We start from the raw sequence: 16,718 nt of genomic DNA, 5'->3' as shown, positions 1-16,718 counted from the left end.
GTTTGTGCGTCACTTTATGTGTTTTTTATAAGACACATCTGTCTGTGCATCAGTTCACTGACCGTTGTTTGTAATGTACTTGGTTTCCTTGCTGGCGTTGTCTGCCGGGACTCCGTAGATCTCAACTTTCACCAGAGGGTCAACGATGGACTTGGCTTTATCTTGATTGATTTTGGGTAACTGCTGAGCTGAAATCACCTGCAGAAACACAAACATGTTCACCAAAAACACTAAAAAATGTTATTTTGTATGCTGAAAGGCTTTTGCCAAACATACAGGAGAAAGAAATACATAAAAAATTTAAAAAACTCACAAAAATTTGAATAAACATTTAAATACCATCAAAATTTAGCACATAACATTTAAATAGATTTTTCTAATAACACAGAAGATTCAACAACATTATTTGTTAGGAAAAAAAGAAAAACTTTTTCCTGCTTCTGTGTTCTTTTTTAGTATTATTTTTGCACAAATATAATTGTTTTCACACTAAATTGAGAAAAACTTAAAGCAATTTAAAATCAAACCTTGTTTTGTGACAATATTCTCCTCAGACTACATCCATAAGAGAGAATATTGTATCATCTGATTTGTTTGTGCGTTATCCTTGATTTGTAACTCATACAATAGATTTTTTGTGCAATTTTGTGTATTCACATTTACAAAAAGTACAAAATAAAAAACACAAAATAGCAGCATTTAAATGCATTATTTTCACATAAATCTTGGAGATTTGAAGAGTCTCAAATCAGATTTGTGTGTAAATGCAGTTATGTGTGTGTGTAGGAGAAAATTTTTGCGTACCTTTTAAAGATTTGTGTGTAGTTAGTTTCAAACTGTTGTAATTTTAAGTTGTGCATGTGTAAATTTAGCTTTTTTTTAATTTGTGATTTTTAAACATGTAAATACACAACTTAAAGTACACAAAGTTACACACAAAATCTATTTTATGAGTTGCAAATCATGAATTACATACAAACACATTCAAAGTTACACACAAACATACAGACACAAGTTACAAATCAAGAATATTCTCTCTTATTTTGAAAGGATTGTTTGGTTTTGTTAGTTCAACAGAAAAAACTCGAAAACAAAAAAAGAAAAACAAATTAAAGTATTCAATATCTCTTTTAATTTGGGACAAAAATAAAATCCTTGATATTACATTTTGTACAAATTTGCACAGCTTCTCTGGGCCCGTCTGTAATTCTTTTTTTATTGATCGTAATTATTTGTTCACTCAAGCTGACCTTCTTCAAAGTAAAAGCATTGTGGGGCATATTTTTTTCTCACCATGACATGAAAGGTCTTCTTATTTTTGAAGGTCTTCTTGTCGTTGGGATTGAACTGAGACGACGGGTTCCTCAGGAATTCGGGTTTCAAGATGTAGCCGCAAAATCCGTTGGGCAAGAACCTGCCCTGGTTGAGGTGCATCTCCTTGCAAGGAGTCTGGAAGTTCAGCGCCACTGTAAACAGACAGAAGTTTGAGCTTCTCCGTGATTTATATAAATGATCTATATAAACAGAGTGTGGGAGAGCGTACCGATCTGGCAACCCACATTCCAAAAGGGGACCGGGTTGTAGTTGGAGGAGTGCACCCTGGAGCCGGCCGGATAGATCCTACTGAGTTTGTCCATGTTGTGATGGATGAAGGCTGAGGCTGTGAGGGGAAACATCAGAACATCTTTCTATCTGCTTTTTTTTGGTGTAACTGTCAGCAGCTGAGGTGCAGAGCTTACCTGAGGTCTCAGCCAGGTACAGGGCTTTACTCTCTTCAAAGGAGGACATTTCATAGAAGGCCTTCTTGTCTCTGGCGTCTTCAAAGCCGTTAAAGTGGACGCTCTTGCAGTACACCACGATGTCGGAGAGCTCTTTGGCCAGTTTGATGTTCGCTTTCTTACATGAGAAGACGAGGAAAGTCAGAAAATAAATCAAGAAAAAAACTCTACAAGGTTACTAAAACGTCTTCACACCTTTGCCTTTGCCTTCTGACCATTCTCCTTGCATTCTGCGGCTTCGTCCTCCTCAGACACGGACTCCTCCAGTACGGTGTTGTTTTTGGAGTAGAAGGCATCCAGTTTGTTCAGTCGTTTCCCCTTAACGATAAACCTCCCCTTGAGTTCCTGCATGGGGGAAAACATGATTGTGACATGTTAAAAAAGCACAACAACAAACATAAATCTATTATTTAGTATTTTGTATCGGAAAACAAAGTATTATAGATAGTAGGAGCTTTTGATGGACTCTAATGTGTAGATTTCATTAGGAAAATTAAGTTTATTTCAAAGACAGAAAACTGGAGGTGAATAATAATATCTTTAGATGAATATTTATGATAATAATTAAAGACAAACTCAGATGAAAATGTTTTTAACGAGGCGTTTTGGATAATGGAGGACATATTTCTTTATTCAAATCATTATGAATCAGGAGCAGATGAAAAAATAAAGTTCAAAAATGAGACTACAACTGCTCTGCTTCAATAGATCTGTATACGTCTGCGTTTTCCTCGTCTGAGCTGGAATCTGGATAGTTCTGATATTTCTCGCCATTTTTGTTGCACTGTAATGTTAGGTTGGGGTGTGAGGGGCTGTAAGCTAGAGGGAAAGAGTGAAGGAGGTACCGACGGTCCCGCCCAAAACTCAGAAGCGAATTTCTAATGAACTACTCATACTTTTGATACTTGCAAACTTTTTTTTTTTTTTTTACAGATTCAATATATTTTACCAGGTTTTAAGTTGTTTTAATCTCTTTTTACTCTACAAGCTTTTCTCAAAATCAGGACAGTTAAGATTTTTTTTGTCTCATTATAAACTATGATCTAGAAATAAGGCAAATGTTATTAAAATAAGTCAAAATTATTATTTTTTTTATTCTCTAGACAACAGAAAAATTGTATTTAAGACTAAAAAAAAGTTGTTTTTTTATTTTAAAGTTCAATAAAGTAAGACAACTTGGAAACAAAAAATAGATTTATGTTCTTAAAATAAGTGCCTGTTTTAAATTTATGAGGACTTATTAAAATGGGCCAACTTCACTTGTACTGAGATTATATTCTCATTTTGTTCAAATTTTGTTCTTTAATGAGTCATTTGCACATATTACAGTAATTTTATCACTATAATCAACATAAAATACAATTAGGTACATAAAAACGCAAAAAGTACAAACCAAGAACTAGCAAAAATATGCTTATTTTTGGCCTTTATTACATTCAAATTAAAGTAATTCCATCAAACAGGTTGTGTGGAACTTTCTAGATTTATTTTAATATCTTTGATCTCTTTTTACAAGTGTGTGTCCTTGACGATTAAAGTTTTTTATTATTATTGGGGCTAAAAACAGCATAACTATGGTTAAAATATCCTTTAAATTAGCTTAAGTGATGATCAAAGTGGGTCTTTAACAGAATAAAGACTAAAACTGAAATAATGAATTGTAATTTTCTCAACTTAATTTTTTAAACTCTGATGAATAGGTGCATCTGGTCTTTTTAATTGTACCAATTTTGTAAGAATTAATAATATTTAGACAAAACAGGAACTTTTCCGAAGTGCAGCAAAGCCTGAAGTCTTTTTCTGAGACTTTTTTGAGTTACTGCAGCTTTAAGAGAAACTTGAGTGAAGTCAGCCAAGGGTGGTGTGAGGAGTGACGATGAGTCGTATGTTTTTGCAAACGTTTCCGAAGCTTCCTATGTGAAGGACTTCATTTAAGGCATGTAAGTGTTTTCATTTCTCCTTATTTGTGCTGCCTCTGTGGTTGGCCTGCCTCACATGCTAAAAGGGCCTTCAACCTCTGCAGATCTGCTTAAGCTCCACCTCTCCACCCAGTTTCATAAAGGCAGATCATTCAGTTTCTGCTTTATTACTTTAAGTGAATTACAATAAAAGCTGCTGTAAAACTTAAAAGAACTAGGTCAATGATTTTAAAGGAATTTCAAGACAAGGAGCGGTTTTTGTGACTGCTTAGAACATCAACCAAAAAAAATCACGTAGGAGGTGGCCTGCATTTCTTGCATTCCTTCCAAAAATAACTCTTTGTTTATGAAAAAAATCTGAACTTAAACCCAAAAAAAAGAAAATCTGAGGATCACTTTATTGCTTGTGCTGAAGAATGTGTTTTTCCTAGTTTCCTGTCATGTGAACAAGTAATTAAATCATCTGCCAGAGAGCTATAACTCTGAGGATTTTCACAATAAAGCTCCGTGGTGGTAAATAAAATCTTTTCATGCTTCAGTCAGATTTCAGAAACGCCAACACACCTTAGGTGAGGGGAAGTTGGTGGGCATGGTGTCGCCCAGAGGCTTCGTGACCAGAGCGTCCCCCAGGATGGAAGTCAAGTGACGGGTCATGACCTTCTGTTGCTCCACTGTGCAGTGGTTCTCCAAGGATAACACCACAGGATACTGGGATTTCTGGGAAAACCAGCAAAGAGTTTATAACTATAAATTTTGATTTTATTGAGCCTTTTGAATTATTATTATTATGCTTTTACGCACTTTGAAGGCGAAATCCTTAATGGCTTTGATGACGTCTTTGAAGAGCACTTTGGAGGTGAGCGTGTAGCCGTGATAGATAACCGGCTCCCCGTCGGGTCCATCCCAACAGTCGAGCTCCACACAGCGGCAGCTCTTCATTAGTGCTCTGCCAGAAGGAAAAAAAATTACACATTAAAAACACATTAAAGTCCCAACAAAATGTAGGAAAACTGGTAAACTAGTGCTGTGACAAAAACACAACAAAAGTACAAGAAAATTAGAGTTTGTGATTCACTGGCTGGTAAATCCCAATAGGAGCTACCAAAAATCCAATCAAGGAATTTTAACCGCAAAACTCTAAAAGTATCTAAAGAAGAGGCTGATGTTCCTGTCGCCCAATATCTGAGGAGCAAAGACTGATAATCCTGGGTCGCTAGTTGGACTCCAGGTCAAAGGAGCATTTATCTTAGGCTTTTGTTGTGTTGAGGTTAGATAAGAAAGGTGGAGATTAGAGGGTAGATAGTAGGGATGCAAAGATACACTTTCTTAATGATTCAATTTTAATCTCCGTTTTGGGGTTTTGTTTCAGTTTGATATATGACTCTTTTATTATAAAACAACAATAAAAAATTCAGAATTTCTAAAAAAAAAATCCTCTTTTCATTTACCAATAGGCAAAAAACAATAAAGAATTTTTTTTTTTCCGTTAGGTAAGGCCCTTCACGCTACTGCCTAACTGCCAGGAGTCAGAGCTCCGTCTCTTCCTCTGGTCAATCATGGGAGCCATCATCACGCACTACATCTCCCAGCAACCCCAGTTCCTGGACGCCGCTCACCTGTATCTCATTTGCCAATCACCCACATGGCACTTCAGCACTGCACAGAGCCTCACTCAGTGCGGAGTATTGTTTGTGCCACTCTGCCTGCATTACCGAGCGCTTCTATCTGGACCTTCTGTTTACACGACCCTGCTTTGTTTCTGACCCGGTTTGTCTGCCACCTGCCTCGATGAGCCAGATGAGCCCCAAGTCTTGGTCTCCCTGTGCCGGTCCCTCGCCCGGATAAAATCCAGGGTTGTGTCAGGAGGGTAAAAATCTCTGTAAAATCTCTATGTGAATCAGTGATGCGATGTGCCGAAAAATGAACAGCATTTCAGTTGGGTTTTATTAAGCCTGGTGTAATGTAATAAAACAATAAATAGTAATTTTTTTATTTTAATTTTGCACAATACGTGTGTGACACTTTAAAAGTAAATCTAATGGGATTCAGTAGAGAAGCAACAAATCACTTTTACCACAATTCGGATCAATCCTGCATCATACTGTTCAGTTGTAAACCAAGAATGTGGCATTTCTGGATCTGAATCCACCTAAAATGAGTTAATGCAACACTCTATAAACTCAAAATGATACTGCTAAAATGTTCCTAAGCAAGGATTCCAACGTCTTTAGCATTTACATTGGTATAATTGAGGATAAAAAGAGTCTTAATTTTAGAAGTGATTGATTAGTGACTGATTACATAACCAAATGTTTCCAATATCCAAGTATCCTTGGTTAAAAAAGAACCAGAAAAGTCTTAAATAATTGCTAAAATCTAAAAATTCTAGGCCAAAGCCTGTTGTTTCCTAGAAGAACTGTCACTATCTTCTTACTCTTAAATGAAAACATCCCAAAATATTACTTTATGTAGGCCTCTGTGCTGCTGGGCCCTTTCAGCTGGTCTTCCATCAGGTAGGTGTTGTGAGACGACGAGATGAAGTAATGGTTGAGGGGTTGGCTCATGTCCTGGTAGACTTTTTTGTGAGCTGGGTTGAAGATCGACGCCTCATCCTGCTGGAGGTACCTCAAGAAGCCATCTTTGGTCATGCGCTTCTTCTGTTTTGCTGTAAGGAGAAAGAGGAGCAAAACGGTGAGTCAAACGCCTCCGTAGATGATTCCTTCTTGTCTTTGTTGATCCTACCTGCTGTGTCCACCTCGTAATTCTCAATCAGCCTCTGAGCGTGCTCCATGGTCACCTGCTCCCGTTGCTCATTCAGCAGGAAGTTCAGTAGGTCTCTGGCGCTCATCTGGCCCTCCGTTTGAGCAAATTTCTCATAAATTACTTTTATTTCTTCCCGTTCTGTCAGCAAATTGTAGAACTGTTTGATCTCTGAGCCTTCCAGGGTCCCCGATTTCGACGTGTCACATTTCTGCGCAGCACAATGACATTTTTTAATACAACAAACACGTCTTCACCCAGACAATCTTAGAGGAAAAACTCACGTTAAAAAGGTCTTCTGCGTAGTAGTCGTCCACCTCAACATTGATTTGTCTCATGAAGTCCTTCACTTCCTTCAGGCTCATCTTGTTGTCGTGGTTCTTGTCCACTTTCCTCATGCAGCTGATAATCCAGCTGACAGTTGGATGTAAGGATTTGGTTTTTACAGCAGAACACAAATAAAACTTTATTTTAAACAAGGATACTCTTCGCTCTTCTGTTGGAAGTCCAGGTTGTGGATGGTGCTGATGATCTTCTCCAGGCTGTTGATCCATCGGTTGGCCTCCTCTGGAGAAGAAGCCATTAAGTCCAGGTTCCTCTTGCTGCCCTTGAAGATGATGGAGAAGCACTTGTCCTCAACGCTGGGATCCGTGTACTTCTTGAGCCCTTCCGACTGACGGCCTTTACGTATTGAGTCGATGTCATCGATGGAGTCTGTTTGAAGACAAAAATAAGTGACTTCGAATAGAATGGAACTATATTTTTAACAATTCTTCAATTTATGTAGTTTATTTTGCTCTTTTTTATTTATTTTTGGCAACCAATTGGAGTTTCCCTGGAGACACAATCTTTTCTTAAACATGTCACTGTAGTGGGGAAGTCGACGTTTATCAAAGCGGTTACAAGAGAAACTCTTTCGACATCTTATCAGCAGGAAGACTATTGTTTTTGTGGGCACGGCGGGAGGGCGGCGTTTGCTCGGGAGTTTTCTGTCAAAAGACGCCACACAGCTTTGAGGCCTTCGGTAGAGGTTTTACTTTCAAATGCGTTAACAGTTCTGCTCAAGTAGTCCAACTGGTTTACACTCTGTCTCAATGAAAAAAATATCAGAATTTATAGGAGAAAACATCTATTCAATGAAAAAGCGTAATTAAATACTAAAAACAGTGTTTTTAAAAATATGGTGAATGTATTTTTTTTTAAATGCTAGTTTTAAACATTTTAACAATTATTAATTTTATATCCTTGTTTTAATGCCCTTTTTTAGTTTTCTAGTCTTAAAATTATTTTTTTATACTGTACAGCTCTTTTTAAATATTACTGTACAAGTGATGATAACAAATAAAGTTCTATCTATTTGAATAGGAATCTTGCAAAATTCAGCAAAATAAAATAATGAGTCGGGCATTTGGTTTAAGGTTTCTTAAACAATTTTAAAAAAACTTTATATGGCCAAAAAAAAATAATTTATCAGCATTTGTTATGAACTTCTTTGGTAAGAGCCATTCTTGACTTTTCAAAATAAGAGTATCTGCTTCCTTTGATCTTTGGGTAGTTATTTATGAAAAAAAATCTGTCCGGCGATATATCCCGATTGTCATGAATCAGTCTGTTTTTTTACTCAGACCACCAGAGGGAGCCATCGCCTGAATTCTGAAACTCTCCTGAGCCTCATGTTCACTCCATTTCCCATAAGCCTCTGCCTGCTGTTCCCAGACCTTACCAGCTGTCCCTCATTCTACAATCACCACAAACATTTATAAGGAGGCTTCAGGCTGTGCTCAGGTGCGAAGTCTTGTTTTGGTGTACTCCTGCATTTCTGAGCGTTACATCCTTCAATCCTGTTCCTGCTTAAGCCTGCCTCGACCCCAGCCTGTCTTTGACCACCGTTCTGCCTCAGCCTGTGACATACTCCTCGCCGTGCCTGACCCTCGCCTGGATCCTGACTACTCTGGTTTTCCTCTGATGCTCTCATGCTGGTGCCTGACCCCTGCCTGCCTGACCCTGATTTAGTGTTGTGGACTTTTAGCTGTGCATCACGCCTGTTGCCCTGTCTGTGCTGAATAAACCTGCTGCACTTGGATCCAGCTGTCTGCCTGTTTCTGACACCGATATTTCATTTGACGAAACTTGTATTAATTTAAAATGCTAGCATGGTGACATTTGATTAATTATTAGTGTCCTTCAGCGTATTTTTTTTTTCTTATTCAAAAAATATTTTATTGTGAAAATCACACAATGTTCCTTTAATAACAAATGTTTCTTAATTTGCTAAAAGAAAAATACCATGAATTTGCCTCGATAAAAGCAACTTGTTTATGAGATACAGTTGTTGTGATCATTAGATTAGATTAATTTTATAATGTTATAACAATTAATTCATATTCAGTTATGTTTTTTTTCTTTCTATTAAAAAAAAAAAGTTAAATGTTCAGTCTTGGAATATATCGCGATACATATCGCATCGTGAGCCATGTATTATATCGCCACACTCTTGCCAATACACACACCCTATTTATTAGGACTTCATGCATAATATTTTCCCAACTTCTTGCCTTTTGCCAGGAGAAAAAAAATATAAAGATTTTTTTCTCATTTGACATTAATGATGCTGATTTAAAATTTATATAAAGTGTTGGTAATTGTAAATAAAAGTTAATCTCACAGAGAGTTAAAAAAACAAAAAGAACAGCAACCCACAATCATGAAAATCCACAAAGGAAATAGTTATAGTTTAACGGAGGGATAGGCGACTCCAGGCCTTGAGGGCCAGTTATCCAAGCCCAACTCATGACTGATTACCTGGTCCAGGTGTGTCCAACCAATTAGAACAAGCCAAAGGAGGTTATGTTTAAAAACATGCAGGAATGTGGCCTCGAGGCCTGGAGTTGTCTATCCCTGGTTTAAGGATTCTTTACATTTTTGCTTAAAGAGATAAACTACAGGAAATGTGTATTTAAAAGGAAATCATCATCATTAAATGACCCTCAGAAGTAACGCTTTAGCTGAATTTTAAAGACATTTGTGACCCTCCTCTAATTGTTCGGTGGTCAAACTACAGGAAGCTGTTTATCACAGAGCAGATTGTGCAAGTTTTCCAAAACATTCTGGGGGTTTAAGAGCTCTCTGAGGGCTGAGGCTTGATCTCTCACGCCTCAAACTGTTTTCATCTTCGCCAACAACACATTCCTGAGTCATTTTCTTCGCCACACTTCAAAAAAGTTTGATGCAACGCTGCTGATGGGTCAAAAATACGTCATCGCCCTCACAAAAAACAGCCGAAAGCCTCTGCACACGCAGTCCTTTTGAGCAGTAGCATTGGGGGCCAGCTCTTTTGTTAGGCAGCTTAATGTACAGAAGGCCATCCACTACCACACGTGATGTGTTCAGCCCCCTTGCAAAAACAACTCCGGAGCCAAACGTCATTCTTGTTTATATCTTAGGAGGCTAAAGAAAAGAAAAGAAAAGAAAAGCAGCACTTGATTCATAGAAATGGAGTCGGGCTTCATGTTAATGTCAGACAACAAAAGCTCTGTGGGTGCGGCGTGGGGAAACACGCCTCTTTGTCAGCTGATAAACAGAATTCCTTGAAAGCATCCATTAGGTTAACTGGAGTAGCTTCTGAGCCACTCTGGAAACCACAATCTCAGAGACGCAGACTTTTCTGAAAGACTTCGCAGCTCAAAACAAAGCAGTTTGTGGTACTTTGCTTTGATGGGAACAATGTTGTTTGCAGTCTGACTCGCCAAAACCAGACATGTCAAAACAAGAAAGAGTGACTAGATAAATCTAAATTGATCATCCTTGTAGGTAGATTTAACCTAATCTCAGGGAGGGTTAAATACAACTGCAAGAAAAGAGTCAGCTAAAAAAAATAGATCACAAATAACTCTTAGTCATAATGTAACATTAAAAAGAACTCTGGTAACAAACAGGGATGTTATCCTCCCTTAACCACAGTACGACTGGTAATTGCCGCGTGCTGTCGCAAGCAACATTCCTCAGAATTTGAGCCATTCTTTAGGCAAACACAAACAGCTTGTTTGTGTTTTGAGCTCAAGCTTGGAGCGGCAAATCAACGGAGAATCATCTCAAAAATTGAGAATTTTCCTGCCTGAACTCAGCCACACCCTTTTCCTCCCGCCACCTTTCCCAAAACATGCATTTCTCCTGTTTGTGTGGATCCAAACCTAGACACAGAGGCTGTTAGTTGAGGGGCGTGACACTCACAGGTCTGCTTTTTTTTGTGCATTTTGTTAGACTCGTGATACAAGGTCCGGCAGTCTTCCTGCAGCTTGTAGAAGCGGTTCTTCTGCCAGGAGTCCGATCGGACCTTGATCAGCTCTCCGCCCACCAGCAGGAACTGCAAATCTGGGTCTCCATCCAAACCTGGAGAGACACAAACGACATTTGCAAAAGTTAACGGCCTCAAGTCGAAAACATACTAGGACAGGGGTGTCGAACTCAATCGCACGGCGGGCCAAAATCTGAAAAACAACTTAGGTCGTGAGCCAAACAGGATAAACATTTATTGAAAACACTAAAACTAAATTATTTAAACGTTAAAACCATAACTTTTAACATAATTATGAACTAGATATATAACATTACGTGCAATGATGCTAGTGTGAATGCTATAATCTGAATTTGGTCGCTGAAGATGCTAGTGCTGATAACTGAAGATGCTGAAAGCAATAGCTAAGAACGCTGAAGCTGATTAGCCTAAAATCTAGAAAAAAAAAACTTAGGTTAGCATGTAGCTGAAATATTAGCTAAACTTCAAAATAGTCTAAAAAACTGAACAAAGCCTAAGCTAGCCAACACAGCTAGCGTGTAAATACTAGTACTAGTCCAAAACAGCCAAAAGAAAAAAAGCCTTTAATAGCCAATACAGCTAGCAAATACCTGGAAAAAAATTCAAAATAGCCTAAAAAAATATTATTAAATGCAAAAAAGCTAGCAGAAATTCCTATTTTTAAAAGTTTAAAACTGTAACTTTTTAACATAATTATCAATAATAAAAAGGCAGGAATATTATTCCAGAACCCAATACATACCCAAAAACTGTACCTATTCAGTTTTTCACTATTTTTTAAAGAGTATGACTTAGAAAAAAGCTCTATCTTAATATTATTTCACTGTAATAAAATGGTAAAATGTGTTTAATCTAATGATCACGTTTAGCACTGAAACCATGTCTCATTGCTTTCACCCAAGCAAATTCATGGTTCTTTTCTTTTAGTAAATTAAGAAATATTCGTTCTTAAAGTAAACAATCAACATTATAAAATATTTTTCAACATAAAAAAAATGGAAAATGCTGGTATAAGCTAATAAATAATTAATTAAAAAACGGCATGTCAGCATTTTAAATCAATATAAATGTCTTCAAATGACGTGATATATCACCAAATTGACTTTTTCCCCACAACATTACTTTGTAAGACATATTTTTTATATCAAGCATCCGGCTGAGGGCGTCTGAAGACAACATCATGAATGCAACTATTGTGAGGCTTTGATGCTCGTAGGAAGGAGCCTGGCATTGCAAACATTTTTTCCAAAGATCGAACCTTCCCTCATGTTTCGTTTGCATTTCTGAAGAAAGGAAAGGCTGTCCACAAGAGCTTTAACCACCAACACTCCATGTCAGCTTGCCCTTTTAGACCTTGGAGTTCAAGCTGACTAAGAGATTTTCCGTGTGTGACACCAAAGGTGGGCTGAAATATCAGCTTTTGTTGTAAATTTTAAATTCCTTTGAGACAAGGAAAGATTCCATACAGAAAAGGCAATAAAAGTTTCTGCATTAAAGGTCTAAACTCTTTATTTTATGATCGGATAAAGCAGTTTTTTTCTTCTCAAGTTAGATTTGAAATAAATCTGATTTTTGGATTTATAGCACAAGGTAATACACACAAAATGTGTCAGGCAGTATATGAAATTTGATTAAAAAGCAGAATAAATCTAAACTACAGAAGATGTTTAGTTTGCATTAGAAAATGAATGCACTAAATTAAAAGAAAGAATATATAAATGTATACAGACCCTTTACAAAGAAATTAGAATATCAATAAAAAGTGTGTTCATTTCTATAATTACATTCAAAAAAATATATATTTTCATAGAAAAATATTTGAAAATACTTTTTTGATTGATTTGATGTGATCAATATCTTTATCTTTTTTTGCAAAAACTGAGAAGTAATCATGATTTATCCACAATATTATTTTTTTTATTCTTTTTTTGTTCATTTTATAAGCTTGTTCCTGAATTTTTGTAAAAATAAACAAATACTTGGAATCAACTAAACAGTGAGCCCTGAATCTATATTTCATGAAACTTTTTGAATGGAATGATTTAAAGGAATACTCTTTATATATATATATATATTGGCTAACTAAAATAAGAGTTGGCTCTCAGTCTTGCCAATTTCTTTCACTTTCAGAATGAAGGATGAAGCTGCTTACAGGTAAGACAAGTATCTGTTCGGTACTTTTGACTAAAATGTAAAACATGCAAGGTTGTCTGTCACTTTTTATTATTTTTTTTTATTTTTTTTGCATTATAATTGGAAACATTGCTTTAGATTTTAGACTTTTACATTTTTACTGACTTCTTAATATATGCAAACAGATTATTTGTATCCTTTGATCATAGTTTTCATTTTACATACACTATGTTAAAAAAATAGGATTTGCTCATCTGCCTTCACATGCGTTTTCGCTTGTAGTTTTCATTAAACATTTTTATTTAAAACGTGATCTATGAAGACAAAAAATGGTCCGTTTGGAAACAGTTCCCCTTCACCAAACTTGCTAATCTATGGATTAATGTTGTAACTGGAAGCAACTGAACTGTTCTCCCAAATTTGTAAACATGGAAATATCCAAATCGTTTAGTGGACTGAGGAATTCAAAGTTCATTTCACTAGAACATCAAGCCCAACTCCATATCTGCTGCACTCCAGTAGATCATCAGTCAGATAAGAATGAAACAATTGATTTTAACAACAATTTATATCATATTTTGTGTTTGACAATACAATTCATAGTCTATATTGGTTCATTTTGAATGATCTGACCTTGCTATAACTAAACCATGCCTCAATCTAAGTGATATTTTCTAAGATCAAATATCAATTTATCAAATTACAAAACAATTTTATAACGATGCAGTTCGATTATTTGCCTCAGAGAGATCAATCTGGTTAAATCGAAAGAATTAAAATCGATTAATTGATTCAAGTTAAATCATCATATTTACAGATGATAGTGGCACTTTTTGCACCACTGCATCTATCATCCATGTTTGGCTTGAATGCTGTGCGTGGAAATCCTCCATGAAGCATTCCACTCTGTCTGAAGGCTGGAGGTCCATAAAGTTAGTGACCTCTGCGCCCACTCCTCCCACGCTGGTTACACGAGTGATGTTTTGAAGTCACGTACAGCTGATTTGAAATTAGTTTTTTTTTTTTTTTTCGGCAGCTGGATTTGTGGCACAGCTGGCGCGTTTTTACGCATGACAGATGCGTCATTTTGTAAACCCACTGACTCCAGAACATCTGAATTCCAACATCTGGGTGGGTGATACTTCCTGGAGAGTATAGTATATCCCATTCCGAAGCGTTCATATGTTGAATGCGTCGCCCCCCACATGCAGACGCTGCAAATACGCACAATCCAAACGGATTACCACCGAAAACAGCGCTTTTACCATTTAAAGGGCCGCGTGTCTATAATGTTTTAGTAACAAAAATCGTTTTTTTTTAGATCACAGTCATCGTGCGCGCGCGACTCCCTGCTTGTGTTGGCAAATTTACGCACAGCGCGCGCCCGCTTCTCCCATCTTTTAAAGCCCACCCGGACTCACCGAGGCGCTTTCCGCTCTCCTGCGCCACCCTCTTCATGTTCTCCTGGTAGACGATCTCCTCGGACGTAGTCCTCTTTGGAGACCATTTAAAACAAGACATTTGCCGGGAGTTTCTTGGAAACAACTCGCAGTGATCTGAGTTTTTCTTTTTTTCTTTTGTTGGGGAAGACGGGCAGCTTTACCCCACGCGGGGCGGGTCCAAACACGTGTAGCCTATACTCTGTTCCAGAAGAAATATTCCAGGTATTGGTGAAAAGACCTGTGGCGCAGAGGAGGATGGGTCTCTTTACTTTTAGTCTAACAACCTGTAACTTGATCTTAATGGACGGTTTGCACAGGTAGACTCCTGAAAACAGCGCCTCCCTGCGGTTTAACACCGAACAACAACACAGAAAATCCACAAACTTACGAAACAAAACTTTGTTTTCTCTTTTATTTTTAAGCTTTCTAGTTTTTCGCGAAAAAAAAAAAAAACAATAAAAATCAATTGTAAAACACAAATGGCGCCATCGTGTGGTGGTTTAATAAATCAAAACAGTCTAAGCAAATTTGTTTATGATCAGCCAGCTCTTTAAATCAAAGCTTTGTATGCTGTTTATAACCTTTTTGTGATTATTTTTGAAGCGAAACTGTTCCTCCATGTGTCTTTTTAATTTGGATTTAATTGATTTTATCTTTTTATGTTGTAATATTGTATTTATTACAGATTTAGCATTTGTTAGGCCTCCTTGAATGATGGTGTAATGTGCTTTATAAATTAATTAAGCAGAATCACAACAAGCTCCCTCTTTTTCCTACTTAGAACTAATTTAAATTAATATATATATATATATATATATATATATATATATATATATATATATATATATATATATATTTGAAAATATAATCCACTTTTTACCTGTTTATTTGTGTTTGTCGTTAAATCCAACAATTTGAATGCTGTCAGTCATGAGGTTAGAATGAGGTTTAAGTTGCAGGTTTATCCACATTCACTGGATTGTTTCTTTTCAAGGTAATCTGCAACTCATACACATACTTTACAATAAGTCAAAAACAGCATTTTTACTACATTGTAAATCAGCTGGTTGTCAATAAAGTTAGGGGAAAACTTGTTACCGGATTAACTACTGTTCTCTAAAAGAGAGACAAATGAGAAGAATTTGTGTGTGTCAAAAACAAAATACCAAAAACCCTCAATTTAATTAGCATGAATCTTTAGTCTTCTACAGAATTCCTTTTACTCCCCTTAGGCAGTTTTGTGTTCCTCAAGTTATGTTAGGAATTTCAGTAGAATGTGAGCTGTAATTCTTCTGATGTATTTTCTATAATGTTTGCACTTTTTTCAAATGTGCATTTGTTTTCATTCATTTTGTATTTTTGATGTAATTCATAATTTCTCACATGCTTAAGAACAAATGTGTGTTAAAAATGGTAATGAACTAGCATCGTCTGGTTAAGAAGTGACAAGATAACAACCACAAGACTTGGCAGCGTCATGATTCGATCTACACGTGCAGGAAAAAACAACATTATGTCCTTCAATACACCAAACTCACAAGAATGTTGATGAGTCAAACTAAATTTAGAGTTTAAACCCAAATATCCTTCAGAAATGCTTCTAGTTTTATGATTATAGTGTTTTTTTTAACTTGACTGACCAACTTTTTGTTCAAAACTTCCACCAGATTTAAAACAAAGAAAAAACGACAAATTATAAATGCAGGAAATGGTAATTAAGTTTAAAGTTATGCTGTTGCAGGATCATTTTCCTACATCAAAACATTTTCTGAATTTATTTTAGGAAATGTTTTAAAATATGACTAATATTTTACTGTTCCATCCCATGAGATACACTTATTTTTCTGGATTCATGTGACTTTTTCAGTTACTTTTTTAAACTGTTACCTCATTCAGACTTGTTTTGACGCATAGACTAAACTTGCCTTGCAGTTCTCTGGAATCTTCAAGAAGTTCCAGATGGATGAAAACTACAGAATTTCCTGTTTAGTTATTGCAACATTTAGAAACACATCAGCAAACGGAACAAAAACCCACAGCAGAACCAGGTTTCTCTCGAAGCAACGAGCCTGTAAATCTGTGCAGATCACTCACCTTGTTTCTGATATGTGTTGTTTAATTCCATTCTGATCTAAGTCAAGATGAAAACTGTAATCATTCAAATCCTCACGCAAAGTCTGCTCCTCTTTTCCAACTCCTGTCAGCACTGGAGAACAGATTATTCTGGCTTTACAACTTCAGCCACATGTAATGAAACTCTGCAACGGATGCAACTGGCACAATGTCAGCCCTGATCGAGGCTTATATGCGCTCGCAGTCCACACCCACTAAAATCTGGTTTGTCAACTTCTGCTGATGGAGGTTACACCTC

At 36.6% G+C, this 16,718-nt stretch overlaps 1 protein-coding gene across 2 annotated transcripts in view; it reads right to left on the bottom strand.

Annotated features, from left to right (window-relative positions):
- Positions 1 to 16,718, bottom strand: part of plcd1a (phospholipase C, delta 1a) — a 17,989-nt gene extending 1,271 nt beyond the window's left edge. Inside the window, exons 1-13 of one of the 2 annotated variants that reach the window (XM_024280355.2) lie at positions 16,442 to 16,718; positions 10,688 to 10,846; positions 6,943 to 7,171; positions 6,742 to 6,871; positions 6,440 to 6,668; positions 6,161 to 6,362; positions 4,499 to 4,643; positions 4,262 to 4,414; positions 1,974 to 2,123; positions 1,740 to 1,896; positions 1,544 to 1,660; positions 1,294 to 1,466; positions 63 to 198 (exon numbers count right to left, since the gene is read on the bottom strand). In XM_024280355.2, coding sequence (XP_024136123.1) covers positions 63 to 198; positions 1,294 to 1,466; positions 1,544 to 1,660; positions 1,740 to 1,896; positions 1,974 to 2,123; positions 4,262 to 4,414; positions 4,499 to 4,643; positions 6,161 to 6,362; positions 6,440 to 6,668; positions 6,742 to 6,871; positions 6,943 to 7,171; positions 10,688 to 10,846; positions 16,442 to 16,472 — 2,011 coding nt within the window. In that variant the 5' untranslated portion in view covers positions 16,473 to 16,718. Of the gene's footprint in view, positions 1 to 62; positions 199 to 1,293; positions 1,467 to 1,543; positions 1,661 to 1,739; positions 1,897 to 1,973; positions 2,124 to 4,261; positions 4,415 to 4,498; positions 4,644 to 6,160; positions 6,363 to 6,439; positions 6,669 to 6,741; positions 6,872 to 6,942; positions 7,172 to 10,687; positions 10,847 to 14,326; positions 14,974 to 16,441 lie in introns of those variants that run through there. The other variant, XM_024280354.2, reaches the window with a different exon arrangement.

Source organism: Oryzias melastigma, linkage group LG20, assembly GCF_002922805.2.
Source record: "Oryzias melastigma strain HK-1 linkage group LG20, ASM292280v2, whole genome shotgun sequence".
Lineage (NCBI taxonomy): Eukaryota > Metazoa > Chordata > Actinopteri > Beloniformes > Adrianichthyidae > Oryzias > Oryzias melastigma.
Note: the sequence above shows the minus strand (reverse complement) of the source record. Positions and strands in the feature narration are given on the sequence as shown.